We start from the raw sequence: 25,823 nt of genomic DNA, 5'->3' as shown, positions 1-25,823 counted from the left end.
CCCCCTGAAGAGGATTCTAGGAAGATTGAAAATAGGATTGAGACTCAAAGAATACCACATCCTTTGTGACATTTTTTCTTGTTGACTGGATCATAACACTTGTATCCCTTTTGAGTAGGGGAGTACCCCAAAAAAATTCCCTTTGTAGCCCTAGGATCCAAATTGGTCTTCTTCGGATCCTTGACATGTATAAAGCATACACAACCAAAGACTCTCGGTGGAAGAGAAAAGCCAGGAAGATGGGGGCAAAGAACAGAGAAAGGAGTTTTCATCCCCAATACCTTGGATGGCATTCGATTTATCAAATATGATGCAGTAAGGATTGCTTGAGACCAATAGCTTTTAGGAACTTTGTACTGAAATAGTAAGGCTCAAGCAGTCTCCAATAGGTGCCTGTTCTTGTGCTCAGCAACCCCATTCTGTTGGGGGTTACTAGCACAAGATGACTAATGAATCATTCCAGCATCCTCCATAAACAGATTCAAGGACCTTTCAAAATATTCTGTAGCACTAGCTGACCTGAATTGTTTGACCTTCGTACCAAATTGTGTTTCAATCATTTTGCAAAATGTCATGGTTACCCGCGGCTCTTCCTCTCGTGCTTTTAATAAGTATATCCATGTGCATCGAGAATAGTGATCAATAAAGCTGATAAAATATCGAAAGCCATCAACAGAAATAATGGGAGAAGGACCCCAAACATCAGAGTGGACTAAGTCAAAAGAAGCTCGAATTTCATTACTTGAAGTTGAATAAACAGTTCTACATTGCTTTGATAGTTGATAGACTTCACAAACTAACTCTTGACTTGAAACACTTTTGAATAGTTCTGGAAACAACACTTCCAATGATGAAAAAGGTAAATGACCTAGCCTAGCATGCCATAGATGTAACCTAGCTATTGACTCCACATTGGACTGACTACACATAGCAGATGTTTGCAAGGCCGAACTGATGTCTGCATTAAGGTAGTAGAGACCTCCACACTCATGACCGCTCCCAATCGTTCTCTTCGTCAAACTGTCCTGAAAGACACAGTGAGTAGGAAAAAAGGTTATGCTATAATTCAAATTTTTGGTAAGCTTGGAAACAGATAAGAGATTTGAAGAAAGATTGGGAACATGCAAGACAGATTTTAGTGAGAGGTCCTTGCTTAGGTCAACCACTCCCTTCCTAGAGATGGTAGAGAGAGAACCATCAGCAGCTCTCATTTTATCTTGGCCAGACATTAAATGATAGAAAGAAAATAGAGAAGACATGTGTGTCATGTGGTCAGTTGCACCAGAATCAATAATCCAAGAGGCAGGATCAATAGAACTAGTAGCACTAAAGGCAGAGACAATACCTGATCTGGCAAGGGAGGAGGATGGAAGAGAATTGGTCCTTAGACGGGCTAGGGCCCGGCTAAGTACCTCTACCTCATCGGCAGTAAAACCCAAGGACTCAGTTCGAGGGGAATTAGAAGTCTGTCCCATGGAAGAGGAAGTAATTGTAGATGTGTGTTTTGAACCATCATCACTTTGACCCATAGCCAAATTCACACTTGCAGATTGACCCTTCTGATGCTTCTTATCTTTCCTCAATGCAGCTGGCTTCAGATGTGGATGGAGAACCCAACAGGTCTCTTTCACATGCCTTTCCCCTCCACAGTGGGTGCACTTCAGATGTCTCTTGTCAGAGTACCTGTTTCCCCTTTGATTTGTAGAGATTAGGGCCGAATGCTCCACAGGCTGTTCAGCTAGTTTTGTTTGAGTATCAACCTGCATCTCTTTTCTTCTCACCTCTTCATTCCTCACAAGGTAGTAGACATGATGTAACTCTGGCATTTCATCCCTTCCCAGAATTTGGGATCTTATGGTCTCATATATAGGATCTAGGCTAGCAAGAAACTTAAATGCTCTACCCTCTTCAATTTGTTTGTCATGCTTCTCTTTGTCTCCGACACTCTCCCAGTCAATGATAAGGTGGTGATCTAACTCTTCCCATAGTCCTTCTAGTGTAGCAAAATATGTTGCAACACTCATATCTCCTTGCCTCAAGGCAGCAATATCTTGATTCAATCTGTAAACTCTGGCATTATTCTTTTTCTGCCATAGGTTTTAGAAACCTTTTCCCATATCTTGGCAGCCATGGAAAAATGTTGAACAGTCCTGGCTACCTTGGAGTCATTGAGGCAAGTAGCCAGGACATAACTGTAGCATTCTCTTTGCGCCAAGTTCCATATTCAGCACTTCCCACTTCTGGTTCCTTCTTCTGACCTGTCTAAGTAACCGGTGAGTTCACGGGATGTGATGAAAAGCATGGCTGAGACAGACCATTCCCTGAAGTTGTACTCATCCAACAACACACTCGTGATCTGTAGGCTATGCAGATTTGAATTCTCTAGATTAGGAGACCTCCCATAAGCCCTAACATCTCTAGAAGACACTTCCCCAGATATCGAAGACATCTTCACTTACTTGTAAGTGTCAAGACTGTAACTGCAATGTATGGAGAACTGTTTCACACTTACGGAACTTGCTGCACTGTAAACTTAGTCCTGAGAACCAGACACAGAGCTGAAACACTGCACACTGTGCCCAAATTACTGTTGTCACTGAGTACTACACTGCAACTTGCTGTGTTGACTTCTACTGTGTGCTAAACACTGCTGCCGCAGGTTATAACTTCACCCACGAACAGTTCTAGGACTGCTGAAATCAGTCCTTTCGCCTAGATCTGTTCTACACAGATCTATCTTAGCCGAATGGCTACAGTCTGCTGTACTGTGTCTATTAGGGCATCAACCTCTAGGTCTAACTCCCCTTGGGCCCTACAACCAAGGGAAACCCTAGATGTAGGTCTAGCTGTGTTCTACAACCAACCCTAGGGTTTCTTTGCAGCAACCAACAAGAAGAATGGGAGAGTTACCTGCAAGTCGAAGAAGATGTGGCTGTTATAACCAATCGTAAGATCAGTGCTCTGATACCATGTTTGCTGAAATAGGGCTGTCGAATAAGAGTAGAAGAAGAAGAAGAGGAACAAAAATGAAATGGGCGGCAATAATCACTTCAGCCAGCCCTAATCTATTATATATAAAGGCATTACATAATGTTACATGAATAGACAAGACTACCCCTGATTAGTGATGGGACACCTAGTTGAAATAAACATTAAGTAAGATTAGGCCCAGTAACAAGGCCCACTAACTAATGACTTAAGACCCAACAAAAAGTAAACATACAAACTAAGACAGCCAAACCAACAATAAGGAAGAGATTGAAAGGCTGAAGGAGGTCCTAGCTGCTGAATTTGAAATCAAAGACCTGGGTCAACTGAGATACTTTCTAGGGATTGAAGTTGCTAGATCCAAAGAGGGCATCTATATATGTCAACAGAAATACATCCTTGACCTTCTACAAGAAACAAGCATGTTGGGGTGCAGGCCAGCAGATACTCCAATAGAACCAAACCATGGTCTACAGGAGTCGGTAGGAGAGGACTACCCTGATAAGGAAAGATACCAAAAGCTAGTAGGGAAGTTAATTTACCTATCCCTCACTCGTCCTGACATTGCTTATGCTGTTCATGTTGTCAGTCAGTTCATGCACAATCCAAAAATTCCTCACATGAAAGTTGTAGAAAGCATTCTCAGATATTTGAAGTCTTGCCCTGGGAAAGGGATTCTGTTCAGAAAAAACAATAAAATTGAAGTTGAAGGATATATTGATGCAGATTGTGCTGGTTCTGTGGGTGATAGAAAGTCGACTTCAGAATACTGCACCTTTGTTGGAGGAAATTTAGTTACATGGAGAAGTAAAAAACAGAATGTGGTTGCCAAGTCTAGCGCAGAGGCTGAATATCAGGTTATGGCTCATGGTGTTGCGGAACTGTTGTGGCTTAAGATTCTTCTTGGTGAAATGGGAGTGAAGTTTGAGTGTCCTCTCAAGTTGTACTACGACAACAAGGCTGCCATCAACATTGCAAATAACCCAATGCAACATGATAGAACAAAACATATTGAGATAGACCGTCACTTTGTTAGAGAAAGAATAGTCTTAGGAGAACTCTGCATTCCTTACACTCCCTCAGAGATGCAGATTGCAGATGTCTTAACTAAAGGGCTAACCACAGTGAAATTCTTGGACTTACTTGGCAAGCTAAACATGATTGACATCCATGCTTAGCTTGAGGGGGAGTGTTGGTTCGGCTGATATTTTGTTATCCTCTTGTCTGAGTTGGGTATTAAGTCTTTAGTTAATGGGCCTTAGTTATTGGGCCTATTTTTATTTAGTGTCTTATTTGACTGGGTGTCCCATCACTAATCAGGGGCATCCTGGTCCTTTTATGTAACTTTATGTACTGTTATTATATAAGTGAACAAGGCCGGCTGATGAACAGTGCCCATTCGAACATTTCTTCCTTTCTCCTCTTCTCTTCCTCTTCTTCTTCCTCTTCTTCTTCTCTGCTCACTTGACAGGTTCAGTTTGGCAAACACCAATCTTTAACAATTTTACCTGCTATTATTACTAAATTCTTTTCCCAAGCTCCTTTCTCCACATCTAACAGCAACTGATTGGAATTATTTATGAAGTAGGTTCTTTTGGTTTTCCTACCTTCATTACCCCCCTATTCATTTGAACTTCGCTTGTCTCTGTACTAATGCTCTACTTTTGCATTAGGTTTTCTTCCATCTTCAACAATAACTCCCATTGTTAGGTTGAAGGTTTTGTATGTATGGATGGTTCGGCTGATAACAGTTCTTATTAGCCTGTATTTGAGTTTAAGTTGTTATGTATTGGGCCTGTGTTAATGGGCCTAAGTCTGTTTAGTGTTTTAAGTTGTCTGGGTGTCCCATCACTAATCAGGGGCATCCCAGTCATTTCATGTAACATTGTACTGTACTTTAATATAAATAACAGTACTATCGACTGGGAAAAAAAGTTCGACATTTCAGCATCTCTTCTTCTTCTCCTCTTTTCTGCTACTTCAGTTACAGTAGTTTAGCTTTCATGGTATCAGAGCATTAGCTTCTTCCTGGTTTCAGCCGGCGCACGCTCTCTTCTCTTGCTGTCTTTTCATCTTCTCTCTTCCTTTTCTGGGTTGCTGCAGTAAAGACCTAGGGGTGTAAGAGAGTAAAGCAAGTTCGAACCTAGGGTTTCTCTTGGTTGTAGGACTCAAGGGAAGTAAGACCCAGAAGTAGATGTTCTACTAGGTTATTTCCAGCAAATAGTAGCTATTTGGCTACTAAGAGAGGTCTGTATAGGACAGACCTAGTTGAGGACTGATTTCAGCAGTCCTAGCACTAGCCGAAAGGGGGAGAGCTTCCTCTACACTTGCAGCTTCGGTGCTCCGGCAAGACTTGCACAGACTTAGCTTCTTCTACAGAGCCCACTGTTCACTTGCTACTGTTGCAGCCTCGAACTGTTCACTTGCTACTGTACCCGAACTGTTGCAGTTTCGGTTCAGCCCAAGTGAAGTCTATCTAGTGTTCTACCAGCACTGTGAATGCTTCTACCAGCATAGCAAAGTGGTAAACAGCTCCAAGTTCAGGTTGGTTATCAGTCCAAAATCCCTCACCACTGCTGTCAGATTACCTAGGGAGCTGCCAGCTCCAAATTGTTCAGCACTATTAACCCTAGTTGAGGACTGATGTCAGCAGTCCTAGTATTGGCCGCAAGGAGGGGCACTCTCTTTACAGTTGCAGTACTCGAAGTTCAAGTGAAGTCTGCATAGCACAATAGTTGAGAATCCTTAGCTTCAGGTCGGTTACCAGTCCAGAACTCCTTGCTTGCTGCTGTAACTGAACTGTTTCAGAACTATGACAGTCTCGGCAAGTCTGAAACTGTGTCGAGTGCTGTCAGAACCTGCTGTGATCATTTCGGCTAATCAGAATCTGCTCCAGAACTGGTTCAGAACCTTCAGAACTGCTTCGGCTAGTCTTAATCAGTGTCACCTACACAGTGGCTGCAGTCAAGATGTTTTCAATACCCAGAGAAGTTTCTTCTAGAGATAACAGGCCTGCGGCAAGTGGGAATCTTGTCACCAGCAACAATGATGACAACTCACAAAATACACCAACAGTGTCTCCTCCTATGGGACAGGTTGTTGATTCCTCTGGAGCTGGTACTTTGGGCTTCACTGGTAGCGAGGTAGGGGACCTTAGCAGGGCATTGGCCCGTCTAAGGAATAATTCTTTTGCTTCTACATCTCTTGCCAGATCAGGTACAACCTCTACCTTCAGTGCCACTGGATCTATTGACTCTACTTCTTGGGTTATTGATTCTGGTGCAACTGACCACATGGCACATATGTCTTCCCTATTCTCTTCATATCATTTGTTGTCTGGTCAGGATAAGATGAGAGTTGCTGACAGGTCTTTCTCCACTATCTCTGGAAAGGGAATGGTTGACCTAAGCAAGGACCTCTCTCTTAAATCAGTTTTGCATGTTCCCAGTCTCACCTCAAATCTTTTGTCTGTTTCAAAGCTTACCAAAAATTTGAACTGTAGTATAACTTTTTTTCCTACTCATTGTGTCTTCCAAGACAGATTGACAAGGAGAACGAATGGGTGCGGTCATGAGCATGGAGGACTCTACTATCTTGATGCAGACATCGGTTCAGCCTTACAAGCATCTGCTGGTTGTAGCCCGGAGAGTGTGGAGTCAAAAGCTAAGTTGCATCTTTGGCATGCTAGACTAGGTCATGTGTCTTTCTCCTCATTAGAAATGTTGTTTCTCGAACTGTTTAAGGGCATTCCAAGTCAGAGTTTAACCTGTGAAGTATGTCAAGTGTCGAAACAATGTAGAACTGTGTATCCAACTTCCAGTAATGATATTTGTGCTCCTTTTGATTTGGTTCATTCTGATGTCTGGGGCCCTTCACCCATTGTTTCTTTTGATGGCTTCCGGTACTTTATCAGTTTTATTGACCACTACTCTCGATGCACATGGATTTACCTATTAAAAGGACGGGATGAAGTGCCACGGATAACTATGGCATTTTGCAAGATGGTTGAAACTCAGTTTAATAAGAATAAGCAATTCAGGTCAGACAATGCTGCTGAATACTTTGAAAAATCCTTGAACTTATTCATGGAAGATGCTGGCATACTACATCAGTCATCTTGTGCTTATACCCCTCAGCAGAATGGGGTTGCTAAGCGCAAGAATAGACATCTATTGGAGACAGCTCGAGCCTTACTATTCCAGCACAAAGTCCCCAAGCAATACTGGTCTCAAGTGGTTCTTACTGCATCATATCTGATAAATCGGATGCCATCTAAGGTGTTGGGTATGAAAACCCCTTTCTCTGTTTTGTGTCCCACTTTTCTAGATTTTTCTCTTCCTCCTCGAGTCTTTGGCTGTATATGTTTCATACATGTGAAGGATCCAAAGAAGACCAAGCTGCATCCTAAGGCTACAAAGGGAGTATTCCTGGGGTACACTCCTACACAAAAGGGTTACAAGTGTTATGACCCTGTCTCCAAGAGAAAGTATGTCACCAGAGATGTGGTCTTCTTTGAGTCTTAACCCTATTTTCAGTCTTCTCATAATCCTCTTCAGGGAGAGACTAGTGGGATGGAAGAGGATTCTCATTCTCCCTCCTTTTTTGTTCCCCTATCTACCTCGTATCTTCCATCCTCTCCTCCTACTCCTTGTTATGGCATTCCAGGTCAATCCAGTGAGGCTCCCACTGTGACGGTTACCTCTCCTGATGCTGCAGAATTTCTTGAAGGCTCCGGTAGGCAACAGAAAGAGATACTTACATACAACAGAAGAAAAAGGGGCCCTCAATCTCATGACAGCAACCAGTTGGACTCGGATCAATCTGTCCCTACAATCCAAGGTAATTCCAACTCACATACTTCTGATTTGGATCTTCCTATTGCTCTCCGTAAGCCTATTCGCTCTTGCACCACCTAGCACCCCATTGCTGATTTTGTTTCTTACACACATTTATCTCCTACCTATCACTCCTTTGTGTCTGCTCTTTCCTCTATGCGTGTTCCTTCTAGGTACTCAGAGGCTGTATCTAATCCAAGGTGGAAAGAAGTTATGAATGAAGAGATGGAAGCCCTAATGAAAACAAGAACTTGGGAATTAGTGGATCTGCCAGAGGGGAAGAGCACTGTTGGGTGCAAGTGGGTGTTTACTATAAAGCACAGGGAGGACGGGTCTATTGAAAGGTATAAGGCCAGACTTGTGGCAAAGAGGTTTACTTAAAAAGAAGGGATTGACTACAAAGAAACCTTTGCCCCAATAGCAAAGCTCAACACAATTTGGGTTCTTTTGTCACTAACAACAAATTTTTCATGGGAACTTCATCAGCTGGATGTGAAGAATGCCTTCTTAAATGGTGACCTTCATGAAGAGGTATTTATGGAACCTCCACCAGGCTATGACTTTAGTAGAAAGATGTGCAAACTGAGGAAAGCATTATATGGGTTGAAGCAATCTCCCCGTGCATGGTTTGAGAGGCTCTATGGGGCCATGAAGAAAGTGGGGTACACTCAGAGTGGTGCAAACCATACCTTGTTCATAAGGAGACAAGATAGCAAACTTACTGCACTCATTGTTTATGTGGATGATATGGTAATTACCGGGAATGACTTGGAAGAGATAAGAAGACTGAAGGAGTTTCTAGCTTCGGAATTTGAGATCAAAGACTTGGGTCATTTGAGATATTTTCTTGGGATTGAAGTTGCCAAGTCAAGAGAGGGAATCTACATATGTCAGCAGAAGTATGTTCTTGACCTCCTAGAGGAAACAGGCATGATGGGGTGCAGGCCAGTAGGTACTCCAATAGAACAGAATCATGGCCTGTAGGAATCAGTAGGGGAGGACTACTGTGATAGAGAGAGATACCAAAAATTGGTAGGGAAGCTGATATACTTATCCCTCACTCGGCCAGATATTGCTTATGCTGTGCATGTTGTTAGTCAATTTATGCACTCTCCAAAGATCCCTCATATGAAAGCAGTTGAAAGGATTCTCAGGTACTTGAAGACTTGCCTAGGGAAGGGAGTTCTCTTTAGGAAAAACAATAGAATTGAAATCGAAGCCTGAACTGATGCAGATTGGGCTGGGTCTGTTGGAGATAGGAAGTCAACCTCGGGTTACTGTACATTTGTGGGAGGAAACCTGGTCACATGGCGCAGTAAGAAGCAGAATGTAGTGGCTTGATCAAGTGCAGAAGCAGAATATCGGGCTATGGCCCACGGGGTTGCTGAACTCTTATGGCTCAGAACTCTTCTCAATGAACTTGGCATTAAGGCTGAAGGTCCTCTCAGGCTATATTGTGACAATAAGGCTGCCATCAACATTGCCAACAATCCCGTGCAGCATGACAGGACAAAACATATTGAGATTGATTGGCACTTTGTTAGAGAAAGAATTGTCTCGGGTGAACTCTGTGTGCCTTATACTCCATCTGAGATGCAAATTGCAGATGTATTGACTAAAGGGTTGGCTGCAGCAAAGTTCATGGACCTTCTTGGCAAGCTAAACATGATTGACATCCATGCTTAGCTTGAGGGGGAGTGTTAGGTTGAAGGTTTTGTATGTATGGATGGTTCAGCTGATAACAGTTCTTATTAGCCTGTATTTGAGTTTAAGTTGTTATGTATTGGGCCTGTGTTAATGGGCCTAAGTCTGTTTAGTGTTTTAAGTTGTTTGGGTGTCCCATCACTAATCAGGGACATCCCAGTCATTTCATGTAACATTGTACTGTACTTTAATATAAATAACAGTACTATCGACTGGGAAGAAAAGTTCAACATTTCAGCATCTCTTCTTCTCCTCTTTTCTACTACTTCGGCTACAGTAGTTTAGCTTTCACCCATAACCTATCTACAAAGATTTTTCCACCATGTTCTCTCCCTACCCTCCGATGCACAAATCATTTGCCTCCTATTATCACCAAAAGCTTCCATTACTACAACAAATCACTATTTAACATTTCTCCTCATTTCAACTTCATATTTCTTTCCAGACAACCCCACTGAACTCTTCCATATTTTTTGATGGAATACACTACCCCATCCATAAAACCTTTCAGCAATCCAATCGCTTCCGCAACTACAAAGATGGTGGCTCTTTTCTCTTCTCTAATTCTCACAAACCACTTACCACTGTTTTTTCCTTCTTCAAATCCAAAATGTTTTGGCTTCTATTTCCATCTCTCCCCTCCATCTCATTGAAAATGATAATCCAACATCCTCCAAGGCCCCCATGGGGGTTTGGTTCACCTTCTCTATCCCCTTGTTTGTTAGTGTGTTTGTGTGTTTCTCTTTTGAGCACATAATCCATAAAATTCCAATTCTCATATAAAATTCCATGTTAACAACTTCCTCGGGTCTACTCTCATCATACTTGGCACCACATAGTTCAATCATCATATTAAACACTGGCTATAGGTATGGAACCAGATGAAGTACCTCAAATGTCATCAGACTCTCACAAGGCAAATCCTTATACCAATCATCCTTTGGGTATCTCTAAACCCATTTCTAGTGATATTGACCTTCCTATTGCTCTCCATAAGGGTTTAAGGTCTTGTAACAAACATCCTATTGCCCGCTCCATTTCCAATAATTTCATGTCCTTTCTTATCGCACTTTTATGCTTGTTATATGTAGTGTTTCTATTCCTAAAATTACCTTAATGGAAGAAAGCTATGTCTAAGGAGATCCATGCCCTTCACAAGAATCACAAGGGACCTTGTTGACCTTTGAAAAGGAAAGAAACATGTAGGTTGTAAATGGGCATTTACTGTAAAACATTGGGCTAATGGCTCCATAGAGAGGTATAGGGAAAGGTTGGTGGGTAAGGAGTTCACTTAGATTCATGGCATAGATTACAATGAAACTTTTGCTCTAGCAGCTAAGACAAACTCCATATGGGTCCTCTTATTTCTAACTATTAATTTTTCAATGTCCTTTCATCGGCTAGATGTGAAGAACACCTTTCTAAATGGTGATCTAATTGAGGTGTATATGGTTCAACCACTAGGTTTCCAACTGCAAGGGAGTGGAGAAATGTTTGACATATGAAGAAATCTTTATGGCCTAAAATAATCTTCTAGGGCATGGTTTAAGATATTCAACAAGGTAGTCCAATAGGTTGGTTTTATATAATGTCGGGCTGATCACACATTGCTTGTAAAGAGGAAAGGAGATTTCATTGCTATTTTAATTGTTACATAGATGACATTATCATTATAAGGAATTGGGAACAATTTGAAGTTAAGGATTTTGGCCCTCTAAAATATTTTTTGGGTATTGAAGTTGTAAGGTTTGATAAAGAGATCCCTTTATCACTCAAAGGAACTATGTACTTTACTTACTGAAGTGTAGACTAACAAATACTCCTATGGACCTAAACCATAAGCTTAGAGGATGTGAGGGAGAGACATTATCAAATGTTTAATAGTAATAGAGACTTACTGGGAGGCTCCTATACCTTTCAATGACATGACTAGATATTGCATTTGTAGTGTCTTAAGCTAGTATATGCATTCATCAGAATTGTCTCATCTCAAGCATACAAAGAGAGTTCTTTCCCATTTGAAGAAACACCCTTGTAGGGACCTTTTTCACCAAACAAGGTCATATTATAGTGGAGGGAATCAATAGAAAACAATTTCTCTGCTGCTTCATTTTGGCGGTGTGCACGCGTGTGAAACAGCAATTGGGGACTCAACAGTTGGGGGATCATAGGGAATAATTCCGCTTCCACTATAAGAGATTGTGATAAATTCTATGGGAGGAAGGTGGTGAATTCAGAGTTAAAGTAGTCGAGACTCAAGAAGAAGAAGAAGAAGAAGAAGAAGGGGAAGAAGAAGAGTTTGTCGAAGAACTTAGGTGTGCTACTATTCACACCCTGAGGAGCCTTTCTTAACATTTGAAGAAAATTAGAAATGGGCCCTTGGGTAGGCGCCCAAATACAAAAAGGATGAAAGGACATAAATGCCCTCACATTCTCAACACTTCCCCTCAAGCTGAGCATAGATATTTGTCATGCCCAACTTGTTCAAATTGTTGTCAAGCTTTGATTTGGAGACACCTTTAGTAAGACAATCGGCCAATTGATCTTCAGAGGTGGGAGGTGGAATGAAGATAGCAACAACCACGAGAAGGTTTTTGAAGGGGAAGATTAGGACCTTGGTTCCAATAGGATTGCTGATGATCATGTTGAAGTCTTCTTTTTATTTCAAGTCTTGTTGGTGGAGTTTCTGAGTTAGTAGTCATGTTTTCTCTCAGGTGATATCTTATCACCTTCCTTGTGTAATCTTCTTTTTATTTCAATGAAATTTTTATTTTACTTTTCAAGTTATAAGTTATATTATATTATGTGTAATATATATATACAAGTTATAACAATATTATAAGTTATATAATATAAATCATTAAATATTAAATATATTTTCTTAAGTGACATGGGCCCAAAGCTCAACCTAGCCTAGCATAGGCCCAGGCTTCTATACAAGCTCAAGGTCCAAGTCAGGCCAAGCTTAGCCCTAGGCTATAGCCCTTTTCTTAGGTGGTAAGCTTGGCCCAGTCCAACCCATTTAACTCTTATCCATTAGGAGTAATCATTTTTATCGTAGCCCACAAATTCCCAAGCTTGGGCCTTGGTTTTGTATTTAGGTCTAGCCTAACCTACAAATATATTTTATACATATATAATATATATTTATATAAATTAAAATTTATAATATTACACATATAATACTTTATATTTACAAAAAATAATGACATTTTATACATATATAATATGTCGTATAATATAAAGTATTAAATATATTAAATATAATGTGCTTAATTACATTGGCCAAAAGCCTGGCTTGTGCCTAATTTGGCCCGACCCATGGTCACCCCTAGGATCCATGTTCATAAGAGTTAGGCAAAAGTTTTAGTGCCAGCTGCCAACCTAACATAACCCTCCATTCAAGCGTGGAACTAACATTGTAAGACAAGCACACACTGGTAGAGTTCTTCAAAGAGAGTTTCTTGTAGAAATTCACGAACCTATTGCACTAACCTCTGTTTCCTCCATTCAAGATGAGCTCACCCATATTTTTCTGTTGTAATTTGCTTTTTTCTATATCTAACAATAGTGTGGTAAACTTTGAGATTTTTCTTGTTTCCAACCTATTAGCTCATGACTTTTGACTAGGATGATTTTCTATCTAATTTTCGTTCCAGTCCATTCTTCTCCAAGAGGCTAGTTAGAGAGAATTCTAAAATCTGGTTCACCTTTTCTTCTATTAATTTAAACCATAAGAAAATATTCTTTATGGATGTGTATGATTTACATGTTTTTCCTACACATATCCATGCAAATTCATGATATGCATCTTAGGTTGACTTACTGAATTAGTTATATACAGAGATATCATTAATCCTTGGTATGTAACTTTATGACTCTATGTCCTAAAGACTAGAAGCATTAGTCTGTCATCCACACTCTATTTTCCTTCCTTCGGTAACTTGTCTCTAAGGCCCCGTTCGCTTTTCAGTAAGTTACTTACCCGGGTAAGTGTTTCCCAAGAAAGACTTTCCCGGGTAAGTGCATTTACCCATGTTCTTTTATTTCCCATGTAAATAAGCCAATGACCATTTTACCCATAAAATTCATTATTAAGAAGGGCATTTTTGTCCCATTCAAGTGTTGGCAATTTCCCCCCAGGTGAGAAAGTTATTTACCCACCTAGGAGATAAGTGATACCCAGGAAAATAAGCATTCCCTGGTCCCCACATAAATCTGAAAAAAGAACATGGGATTCAAGGTCAATGAGAATCAAAACCCCATTGACCAAGTTTCCCCTCTCTCAAAATCTAGGAAAAGAACGGCCCCGAATTGAATCATGATTAAACAAAAAAATTCATAGATATAGTAGGCTATTTCTTGTTTCACTAGTGGATCTCAATAGTGTTAAGGGATATCATCAGCAAGTGATGTTTCTTAAAGAATTTACGATATGTAAATACAAAAAATATGGTAAAGAAGAAACAGCCTCATCTAGTTATGAAAAATCAAGTTATGCTTTTGAATAAAATTGGATGATAAGGAGAAAATTGGAACATGTATCAATGATTATTAATGGTAGAAGAGGTATGCTCATCATGATAGAATGAGAAAATAAAGATAAACATCATGAGTAATGGAAAATAATTTGTGCACAAAAATAAAATGTTACCTGACATCTTCATATGTGCTAAATGGATAAGTACCATGAACACAAGTTAAAACAAACTGTGTTGAGAGCCCAGGTGGAATCATGATCTGTAAAATCAGAAAGAAACATCATGCCAGGTTTCTCTTTAATGTCAGAAGAAGAGATTTTCTCTTTTAATTGTATTTTAAATGGATTTTCTCAAAAAAATCTGTTGATCTTTGACCTGGAGTTCTACACTAAAACCAAACGAAGATGATTTGCATTCCTATGGGTTTTTACCCAATGTATGGAGATAATTTATTTATCTACTTCCTTTCAATTAGAAAAATTTATTTAATTACTTAAATTTTTCTTTCCTTCCAAGTGTAAAGATGCCTGCCTATACGCTGAATGTCATACTTGACATTATCAAATATATATCAACATTTTTCCATTTATTTTAAAGGAGGATTATTCATTTTGACACTCTCTTTTTTCTGTAAGGATATATTTGCTTTGATAGAAAATAAGGGAGAAACAGAAAGTTGAAGGAAAGTCATTAAGGAATTTTGCGAAGTTTTCTTTTCTTTTTTTTTGTAAATAACAGACTAAATTCTTTTTTTTTACATCTTTTATTTCTTCTAGAATAATGGTGCAAAAGTATCATTTGTGCTGAATGGCTGCGGCCAACACTGAAGGGCCTCCATAACTTGGTCAGGAACAATATGAATTAGTGAGTAATTGCTTTTTGGAGAAGGATCTTTTCACTCTGATGCACTCCATCTTTATCTAAGTTCATTTTCTCTGTCTTATTTTAGGCCACTTTCTCAAAAGTCTCATCTAGGCCATATACGGCCATAATACTTGAGTACATACAATAGGGTAGGATATTAGGTAAATTTCATTACTATTGGTTCTAGAAAAATTTCTGTTTTTAAATGGGTTCTATACCATCTTTTATGAAACTCTTAAGAAAAAGAAAATTTTGATGTACCTGGGTAAATGCTTTTGATTTAGTATTCTAGGGATTTTGGGCTATTACTGCTCAATGTATTTACAAATTTGGTTTAATGAGATTTCCTGGGATATGGAGAGTTTTGCATTGGTTCCTCTCCACTATGTTTACTCCTCACCCGTACAGGCTTGTTGACCAATGCCTTTTCTGGGATTGTTCTGGATGATCTGACATCTGAAAAATATGCATTAATATTTCATAGTGGTTGCATGAAACTCACAAATAAGCAGAGAACTTACAGATAAGTCAGCAGAGTATTTCTCCTCAATAAACACATCTGCTGTCCCATTGATCTTAATTTGGAAGCTTGAACGTTTCAGAATGAATGTTGATGGTTTCCAGTCATTAGTAGAATCATTCTGTTGAGGATGCCATGTAGATAGTACATTTAAGGATACATGAAAAGAAGGCTAGGACACTACATTTTTTCATCATCAAAGTAGAGTTGTACTAAAGCAGAACAAATGCAAAAAGGATAAAAAAATATGGGATCTAGAGGACAATGAAAGCTTTCAAATAAAAGAAACATAAATGAAAAGCAAATTGAGAATAAATTCTAAGATGCAAATAAATTATCCTCATTGTAAAGCTAAAGCAATTCAAATTCAAGAAGTCAATGAGGAGAGTATCGGTGTTTTATAAACTTGGGATCTCTTACTTCTACTTAGTTTCTTGGTCCTCACTTGCTCCATTAAAGGCCTAAGGGACTAAAAAGCTTCAGGAGCATTTCTGTTACTTTCAGGGGGTTTATTGTTAAGTTATTGGTTTACCATATTAGAAAATAGGAAGTACATAACCTTCTCAGAAGGTGAAAATAAGTATCAAACAACCTCCTCTCAATAACCAAGTCCCAGGTCCATTGAGTCTTGCATACTAGTTTATTAACTGTTTGGAGTCGGTAAATACAAAATGTATTTCAAAATCTATATCCAAATCTATATTCCCTGGTAACCATCTCATTCAAAACTACTGATTGGTGGAGACTCCAAAATAGACCCATGAAGTATAGCTTGCTGACTTAGGTTTTTGACTCAGCACCACAAGGTTGGACTTGCAAATCTGGTTTTATAGGATAGTGGTCAGATAGATGAGGTCAAAGGTTTTGAAGGAAAGAGTGAATTATTCTAGTCAGCCTACTCAAGCACCAAATTAATTAACTCAAAATACAAAAAAAAAGAGAGAAATTAAAATTTAAAAAAGAAAAGAAAAGAGAGGTGTCCTGATACCAAGAGGTGATTAAGTCCAATAAAATTTCGAAAATAAATCTGAGATTAGATAGAAAAGAGAGAGAAATATAAGAGAAACAGTAGAGAAGAAAAAGAAGATGAAGAAGAAGGGAGAAGGAGAAGATAGTTCAATATCTTCCCTCCTTACTCCTCAAATCTTTTATTAATCTAACTTGATAGAACTATTACAATACTGCCCTTAATGGTGCGGCCAGCTCATAAACATGACATAAAAGAAATAAAAAGATGATTAATAGGCCCATATGGACAAGGCCCATTAGCAAACATAACAGATAAGAGAAGATAACAAACACAAGAAGACATTAGGGCCCATTCGGCCCAGTCTCTCTACAAGGGAGAGTGTAGAGAAGATGGGTCAAACGGGTCTTAGTCTTCTTTATTTTATTTGTGTTTTTATTAGTGTGTTATGTGTTTAAGTTAGTAGGCCTTAGTTATTGGGCTAGTTTTCTTTCTCTTTATTATCCACTAAGTAGTCACCCTATTGAGGGCACTCTTGCAATTGTATCTAAAATTTACAATCAGTTTAATAAGTGATTAGGAGACTGAAGAGAGGATTCATACACTCTTCCCTTACTTCCCTTCTCTTCTTCTTCTTAACTCTTTCTTCCTCCATATTCTTCTCCTTTATTTTGGCTTATTTTCAGAATTAGTGCAGGTGTGCTTTACAATTGTATACATCTAAATAATGACACAAGTCATAATTATGAATCAATGAAAATTGACTCATCTAAGTGTCAACATTCTTGTCTGAATAGAGAGAAGAACAAGAATAATCTTAGAGGTGTCAAGAATGAATGACCCCAACCTCAAAGAGTCTTATATATTAAAAGATATGTACAATTACAAGAATGCCCATATAGGGCTGAAAGAGGAAAGAAGAATAAGAAGTATAAGTAATGTACAACAAAGACTATACTAATAAGATACATCAAGTTAAAGAATCTCCACACCCCCCTCAAACTGATGCCTAGACATAAGCATCAGTTTGTCTATAAGAAAGAGATGCCGAACTCTAGTCAGAGCTTTGGTAAAGATATCAGCAATCTGCATGCCCGAGGCTACATGAGGAAGTGATATAGACTCAGTAGTGAAGAGATCTCAGATAAAGTGGTAGTCCACCTCGATGTGCTTGGTCCTCTCATGGAAGATAGGGTTAGATGCAATCTTGATAGCACTCGTATTGTCTGCATAGAGAGGAATAGGAGTAGGAAGTTGAAGGTCAAGATCCATAAAGAGAGACTGTAACCAAACAATCTCATTGCAAACCGAAGACATGGCCCTATACTTTGCTTCAGTGGAAGACTTGGAGACTATTTGTTGTTTCTTACACTTCCAAGAGATGAGTGAATCACCCATAAAAACACACCACCCAAAAGTGGAGAAAAACAGCTCCTGGGAATTTGTGCTTCTAACATATCGAATAATGCGATGAACAACAATCATATGAGGTTGACGAGGAGCAGAAACAAATTGACTAGCAACCTAAACAACAATAGAAATATCAGGCCGGGTCATAGTGAGATAAACGAAGGACCCCACAAGCTGGCGATATAAGGCAGCATCAGGAAGTAATGCACCTTCAGATTTGGATAGCTTAAGATTTAGCTCCATAGGTGTTTCAACATGCTTTTCATCATTAAGAACAACAAGTTTAACAAGGTCAGAGGCATACTTCTGCTGACAAACAAAATACCCTCGATCACTACGATGTACTTCTAGTCCCAAGAAATATGTGAGAGGGCCCAAGTCTTTCATGTGAAAGGAATAATGAAGTAATAGTTTCAATTCACAAATTCCTTCAGCATCATTCCCAATCAACATGTCATCAGCATATAGTAGGAGAATGGTAATACCCTGAGGCCGTCACCTAACAAATAAAGAGTGATCAAAAGAACTCTAGCTATATCCAGCAACAACTACAACATCATGAAAGCAATCAAAACATGTCCGGGGAGCTTGTTTTTGACCATATAGAGATTTTTTTAGGCGGCATACTAAAGAAGGATCATTGCAATATCCAGGAGGAGGCTTCATGTAGACTATCTCCTTCAACAAACCATGAAGAAAGGCATTCTTCACATCAAGCTAGCATGTGGTCCAAGACTGAGCAACAAATATTGCTAAAAGAACATGGACCGTGGTGATCTTGGCAATAGGAACAAAGGTTTCTTCATAGTCAATACCATACTCCTGACTATATCCCTAGGCAACTAAACGTGCCTTGCATCGATCAAGAGATCCATCAGACTTTAGCTTAATGTTGTAAACCCAGCGACTCCCAACAATGGATGCATCTGGAGGAGATGGCACAAGATCCCAAGTGTCACTCTCATGTAAAACATGAATCTCTGCATCCATGGCTTCCTTCTAATGAGGGCTACTATTAGATTCCTGATAGGAGCGGGGAACATTTGTGGAGGATAGGACAGTAGACAAAGAGCTATGGTTTAAAAGAAAACCATAGCAGTCAAGAGGTTTAGATATACGAGTAGAACGACAAAGAGGAACAAGAGTATGAAGAGTGTCTAAAGTAGAGGTATCACTTACAGGAGCAATGGTAGGATGATGATCTGAACCGGGAGGAAGGAGAGTCGCAGGCACAAGGGCTGGAGCACGTAACCGCTTGCAAGAGAAGACGAGAAAGTCCTTCTCAGCAGAAGGAGGTGGAGCATCCTGTGAATCAAAGTTTGGCAAAATAAAAATAGACAGTCTAGCAATTCCAGCAAAAAATGAAATGTGCTCAAGGAAAACAACATTACGTGATATACGAATGCGAAGAATAGGGGGATTATAGCAAAGAAATCCTTCGTGGTCAGGACTGTAACCCACAAAGGCACACATGACAAACTGTACAGACAATTTAGAACGTTCACGAGAGGGAAGATGAACAAAGCACACACATCAAAAAACATGAAGCATAGATAAATCTGGAGAACGACCAAATAACTTCTAAAAGGGAGATATATTACCAAGAACTGAGGAAGGAATATAGTTGATCAAAAACACAGTTGTACTGGCTGCCTCTACCCAAAAGGAAGGAGTATGAGACTCCTGCAATAATGTCCTCACAACACTAAGGATATGTCCATTCTTGCGCTCAGCCACACCATTCTGCTGAGGAGTATCTGGACAAATTCGTTGCACTTGTATTCCATGGTCCTTCAAATCGGATTAAAAACCTCCATCAATGTATTCTACCCCTGAATCCGAATGGAGAATATGCACTTGTGATTGAAATTGAACTCGCACCATAGCATGAAACAACTTAAATGTTGGGAACACCTCAGACTTGTGGCGAAGAAAGTATATCCATGTGTACCTAGTACAATCATTAATGAATGACAAAATATTTGTAACCAAACCGAGAAGAGACAGAAGCAGTCCAAACATCACTATGTATAAGCTCGAAGGGAGAGGTAGCATGCTCAGATATTTGAGGAAATGGTAAGGTACGACTCTTACTTAAGCAACAAGAAACACAAGGTGTATCAAAGGTGTGCAAGGAAGGAACTTTATTCTTAATAAGGCTTGAATCAAACAAAAATTTTAATTTTTCAAAATGTAAATGACCCAAATGTTTATGCCATAAGTCCCAAACATTATTTTTATAACTTAAAAAAGAACTAGAAATGGAGGAACTAAAATAAACTGATGATGCTGTTGTTTGAGGCTTCTCGAACTCCATTGCAAATAGATGACCCAACCTGCGCCCCTTCCCTTTCACCTTCCCAGTGTTCTAGTCCTAAATCAAGCATCCATCCTAAGAAAATATGAGAATGTTACTTTCATCAATTAATTGACCAACAGAAATCAAGTTTGTAGTGAGACTATGAACAAGAAGGGTGTTGGTAAGAGGGAAAGATGTACTAGGTGAAAGCTTAAGAGACAGATTACTACTACTAATGATGTTTAACTTTTCACCATTGGCAGTAACAATATGTTTGTGATGGGTTTTAGTAAGGTTACTTGGTTAGTAGCTCCAGAGTCAATGATCCAAGTATGAGAAGCACAATAACTAGAAAACTCACCAGGTAAGCCAATAGCAGAAAAAGCAGAAGAAATAGCAGAAGTTACTAGTTTTCAAATGTTTTCCTCAACCATAGATGCCAGAGAATCACCTTTAACAAAAGAATCACCACCAGTAGTAGATTTCTTACTCCCATGTGCTACAGCAGCAGTGTCAATTCTATTGGAGGCCATTTCAGCAAGAAAACAACAGTCCAAGCACAAGGATATCAAAGACAACCAAATTCAGCAATCAAGAACTCAGGATGATAGTCCAAAAAAGGCAAGTTTTAAGACTGTTAAGTCTAAAACCCTTCATATATGAATCTGAAGTCTGAATCAAATAAATGGGAAGCAAGAAGAAGATCAAATCTGAAGTCCAAAGTTGTTACAATCCAAAAAAGGAAACTGTACAATGTTGCCACCCCAAGAAGAAGATCAAAACTCCTTCAAAATCTTCACCAAATCAGATGTTGTTTGTAGGAAGAGTAGATCAGGTCTAGGCGATATCAGATCTAAAGTTTGGCCTCAAACCAATGTCTCACAAGAGAGATCTAACGAAATCTCTCCTACTGGTTGCGCAAAGAAGAATGAACAGAAAAGGGTTGATCAAAACAGCCCTAATATGACGGGATTACTGCTTCTACTAAGTTTCACGAGAGAGAGAAAATGGATCAAAGAACAACCTGGCTCTGATACCATGTCAACACTTGTCTGAATAGAGAGAAGAACAAGAATAATCTTAAAGGTGTCAAGAATGAAAGACCCCCACCTCAAGGAGTCTCTTATATATTAAAAGATAGTACAATTACAAGAATGCCCATATAGGGCTGAAAGAGAAAAGAAGAATAAGAAGTATAAGTAATGTACAACAAGGACTATACTAATAAGATGCATCAAGTTATAGAATCTCCACACTAAGGAGTCAATTAATGCATCACTTGACTTGGATGAATCATACACAAAAAGAGTTGGCAAGCTATTCCATGAAGTGCCTATTACCTCCATAAATATTTTTACAATTATTTATGTTTGTACTCTCTCTAACTGTATTATATTATGGGAGGAGAGAGAGAGAGAGAGAGAGAGAGTATTGAAAAGTGGTGTGTTACTGTTCACACCTTCAAACTTGAATTTATATCTTGCTAAAAATTTACAAGTATACCCCTACTTGGGTGCCCAAAAACAAAAAGATGTAAAATACAATAATACTTGTTCAAATAAGCATTCTCAACACTTCCCCTCAAGATGAGCATAGATATCTATCATGCTAATCATGCCTCAATTACTATCAAATTTTGATTAGGAAACCCCCTCAACAAGTTGGTCCTCTGATCTCACAAAGGATAAGCATATTTCTCCATCGGTTATCTTCTTTCTAATGAAGTGTATGTCCACTTCAATTTATTTTGTGTGGTTATGCATGACAGGATTATGGGCAATGTTTATAGCTACTTGGTTGTCACAATACACTCTCATTGGGATTTCATTGTAAACAACCATTTCAGTTGTGAACTGAATTCAGAGCAAGAATAAAACAGATCTAGGGCTGTCAAGAATAGTTGACCCCCACTCCAAAGAGTCTCTTTTATATTAAAGAGATAAAAGGTATGTACAGTTACAAGAATGCCCTTATAGGGCTGAAAGATAAAAAGAACAAATAAAATAATAAGAATTACGATACTATACAATAAGGACTACTCTAATAATGTACATCAAGATATATCTTCACTCCCCCTCAAACTGATGCTGCCCACAACAATGAGATGTCGACTTTTAGTCATGGCCTTGGTGAAGATGTCGGAAATTTGCATGTGAGAGGCAACATGAGGAACAGATATAGAGCCTGCAACAAGGAGGTCTCTAATAAGGTGACAATTCACCTCGATATGTTTAGTCCTCTCATGAAAGACTGGATTAGATGCAATCTTGATAGCATTGGTGTTGTCGGCATATAGAGGGATAGGAGTAGGAAGAGAAATACCAAAATCCATGAAACGTGACTTCAGCCAAACAATCTCGCTACATGCAGATGACATAGCTCTATATTCGGCTTCAATAGAAGACTTGGAGACATTTTGCTATTTCTTATACTTTCAGAAGATGAGAGAGTCGCCCATGAAGATGCACCACCCAATAGTGGATCGACAAGTGTCAGGGCAACTGGCACAATCAGTATCGGCATAAACCCTCAATTGTATGGATGCTGAGGAAGAGAAAAACAGTCCCTGAGAGGTTGTGCCTCTAACATAACGGATGATGCGGCGAACAACAGGCATATGAGGTTGTCTCAAGGCAGAGACAAGTTGACTGACAACCTGAACAGCATGTGAAATATCAGGCCTGATCATAGTAAGGTAGATCAAAGAGCCAACAAGCTGACGATACAAGGTAGCATCAGGAAGGATAAGGCCTTCGGATTTAGATAGCTTGACGCTCAGCTCCAAGGGGTATCAAAATGTTTCTCATCAGTGATTCCAGCTAGTTTGATGAGATCAGAGGCGTATATTTTTTGACAAATAAAATACCTTCAACTGCTATGATGAACCTCCAAACCCAAGAAGTGAGAGGACCTAGGTCCTTCATGTGATATGAGTTATGAAGGACTTCAGCTCACAAATGCCGTCATGATCATCCCACGTTAGAAACGTGTCACCAACATACAATAGAAGAATAGTAATACTCTGGGGTCTTCTCTTAACAAAGAGGGAGTAGTAAGAGGAACTCCGATTATACCCAGTTGCAACAACAAGATCCCGGAAACGCTCAAACCAAGCCATGGGTGCTTGCTTCAGGCCATATAAAGACTTCTTCAGGTGACGGACACATGAAGGATCACTTCAATATCCAGGCGGAAGTTTCATGTAAACTGTCTCCTTTAGTTCACCATGAAGGAATGCATTCTTCACATCTAATTGGTAAATGGTCCAGGAATAAACAACAAATATGGCCATAAGAGTCCGAACTGTGGTGATTTTAGCAACCGGGGCAAATGTTTCCTCATAATCAATCCCATATTCTTGACTATATCCTTGGGCAAATAACCAAGCCTTATATCGATCAAGAGAACCATCTGATTTCAGTTTGATTGTATAGACCCAACGACTTCCAACAATAGAAGCATTTGGAGGAGCTGGCACAAGATCCCAAGTATCATTCTCATGGAGGGCTTGAATTTTGGCATCCATAGCTTCTTTCCACTAAAAACTTCTAATGGCTTGCTGATAAGATCTAGGGATATCTGTAAAAGAAAGTACAACAGAAAAGGAACTATGGTTTGAAGGAAAACCATACCGGTCAGAAGGTCGAGAGATATGGGTAGAACGACGAAGTGGAATAACCAAACTACAATTTGAGACAGGAGGATCTTGGGTCGAGGTATCACTTACAGAGGATATCTTAGATGAATGCTCTAGACTAGGTGAAAGAGAGGTTGTAGGCGCAAGAACCGAGACAAGTAGCCGCTTGCGGGTGAAGACAAGAAGATCTCTCTCAGTTGAGGAAGTAGTAGTGTCATTTGAATCAAAGTCCTACAAGACAGAGATGGAAGGAGCAGACAATCTAGCAACCCCAAAAAATGAGATATGTTCAAGAAACACAACATTCTAAGAAATCCGAATACGACGAATAAAGGATCATAACACAAAAATCCTTTGTGGTCAGGACTACATTCCCACAAAGGCACACATAGCAGACTGAGCAGTTAACTTAGATCGTTCACGAATAAAAAGATGAACAAAACAAAGACAACCAAAAACATTAAGGCTAGAGAAATCTGGGGGAAAACCAAAAAGTTTTTGGAAGGGAGAAGTGTTGCCTAGAACAGAAGATGGAAGCAAATTGATCAAATACACGACTGTACTGGCTGCTTCTACCCAAAATGAAGTTGGAGTATGAGACTCTTGTAGTAATGTCCGCACAACACTGAGAATATGTCCGTTCTTCCGTTCAGTTACACCATTCTGTTGTGGAGTGTCTGGGCAGCTGCACTGAGACTGAACTCCATAACTCCTCGAGTATGCCAGGAAGTCTCCATCTCTATATTCTCCCCTTGAATTTGAGCGGAGGATAGTCACATTGCACTTGAATCGATTTTGCACCATAGTATGAAACAATTTAAAAGCACCAAAGACTTCTGATTTGTGTCGCAGAAAATAAATCCAAGTATATCTGGTACAATCATCTATAAATAATTCAAAATATATATACCACAATCGTGAAGTAATATAAGCAGACCAAACATCAATATGTATTATCTTAAAAGGTTTAGTGGCATGTTCAGATGTATGAAGAAATGGTAAAACATGACTTTTACTCAAACAACACGTAGTGCAAGAAACATCAAAAGTATCAACATGGAGAATTTTATTTTTAATCAAACCAGAGTCAAACAAAAATTTTAATTTTTGGGAATATGGATGACCCAATTGTTTATGCCATAAATCCTGTAAAGAGACTGGGCCGAGTGGGTCCTAGTATCTTCTCTTGTAATATCTTATCTTTTATTGTTGGCTAATGGGCCTCTCTTAATGGGCCTGTTATTTCTTTTTGTTTAATCTCTTTATGTTACTGCCTAGCTAGCCACCCACTTAAGGGCATACTTGTCATTACTCTAACTTTAATTCTTAATAAAAAAAATGATTAGAGGAGAAAGGGAAGATAATTCGATTCTTCTTCTTCTTCCTTCTCTTTTTGCCATCTTCTTCTCTTGTGTTGCTGCTCTTACTTCTCTTCTTCCTTTTTCTTCTAATCTTCAAATTTACACCTAATATTTGAAGACTGATTTACATCTTGGTATCAGAACAGGTTTATTTCTTCCTTTTTCTCTTTCTTCTTCTTTTCCCATACACCCTTAGATTAAGAGTGTATGGAGAGATAGATTCCCTATAGTTCAGAGGATCTCTGGACTAGTTGGTAGAGGGTTTGGAGGGTTTAAATCTGAATGGATATTGCCAAGAAACGGTGTTGTTCTGTTGCTGCCCAAAACCCTAGCCGATTAGAGATTTTTGAAGGTACAGGTAAAGGTGAAGCTTTAGGTGTGGCACTCTGTGCTTGGGAGGTGTCTTGTGACTCCTAAAGTAGGGCAGTTCAGGTTTGGAAGAGATTGGGAAGTTCTGGTAGGAGTGAATGCATCTTCTCTCTTCCTCCCCAACAGTTGGACGGAGTAAAACCCTAGTTTTCAAGCATCTGGGTTCTGGTTTGACTTCAAGTAAGTTTATATAGACAAAATTTCTAGTTCTTTGATTTTTGTTTGATTAATGGAACCATACGGAAGTGAGTTCAAGCAAGTGCCGGTTTCATGCCTTGACTCGGTAGATTCCGTTTTGACTGGTGTAACCACAATCAAGCTAGATGGGACAAATTATCTTGCTTGGGCACAGTCTATAAGAATTTATGTCTGTAGTAGAGGAAAACTC

At 39.3% G+C, this 25,823-nt stretch overlaps 1 protein-coding gene across 13 annotated transcripts in view; it reads right to left on the bottom strand.

Moving 5' to 3' along the window:
* Positions 1-25,823, bottom strand: part of LOC148880830 (uncharacterized) — a 132,125-nt gene that overhangs the window by 27,758 nt on the left and 78,544 nt on the right. For all 13 annotated transcript variants that reach the window (XM_088962882.1, XM_088962880.1, XM_088962891.1 and 10 more), the window contains 2 exons: positions 15,394-15,513; positions 14,182-14,267 (listed from right to left, as the gene is read on the bottom strand). In XM_088962882.1, coding sequence (XP_088819008.1) covers positions 14,182-14,267; positions 15,394-15,513 — 206 coding nt within the window. The remainder of the gene's footprint in view (positions 1-14,181; positions 14,268-15,393; positions 15,514-25,823) is intronic.

Source organism: Nelumbo lutea, chromosome 1 (assembly GCF_056320005.1).
Source record: "Nelumbo lutea isolate HS-2025 chromosome 1, American lotus-T2T, whole genome shotgun sequence".
Taxonomy (NCBI): Eukaryota; Viridiplantae; Streptophyta; class Magnoliopsida; order Proteales; family Nelumbonaceae; genus Nelumbo; species Nelumbo lutea.
This window is presented reverse-complemented; position numbering and strand designations above follow the sequence as displayed.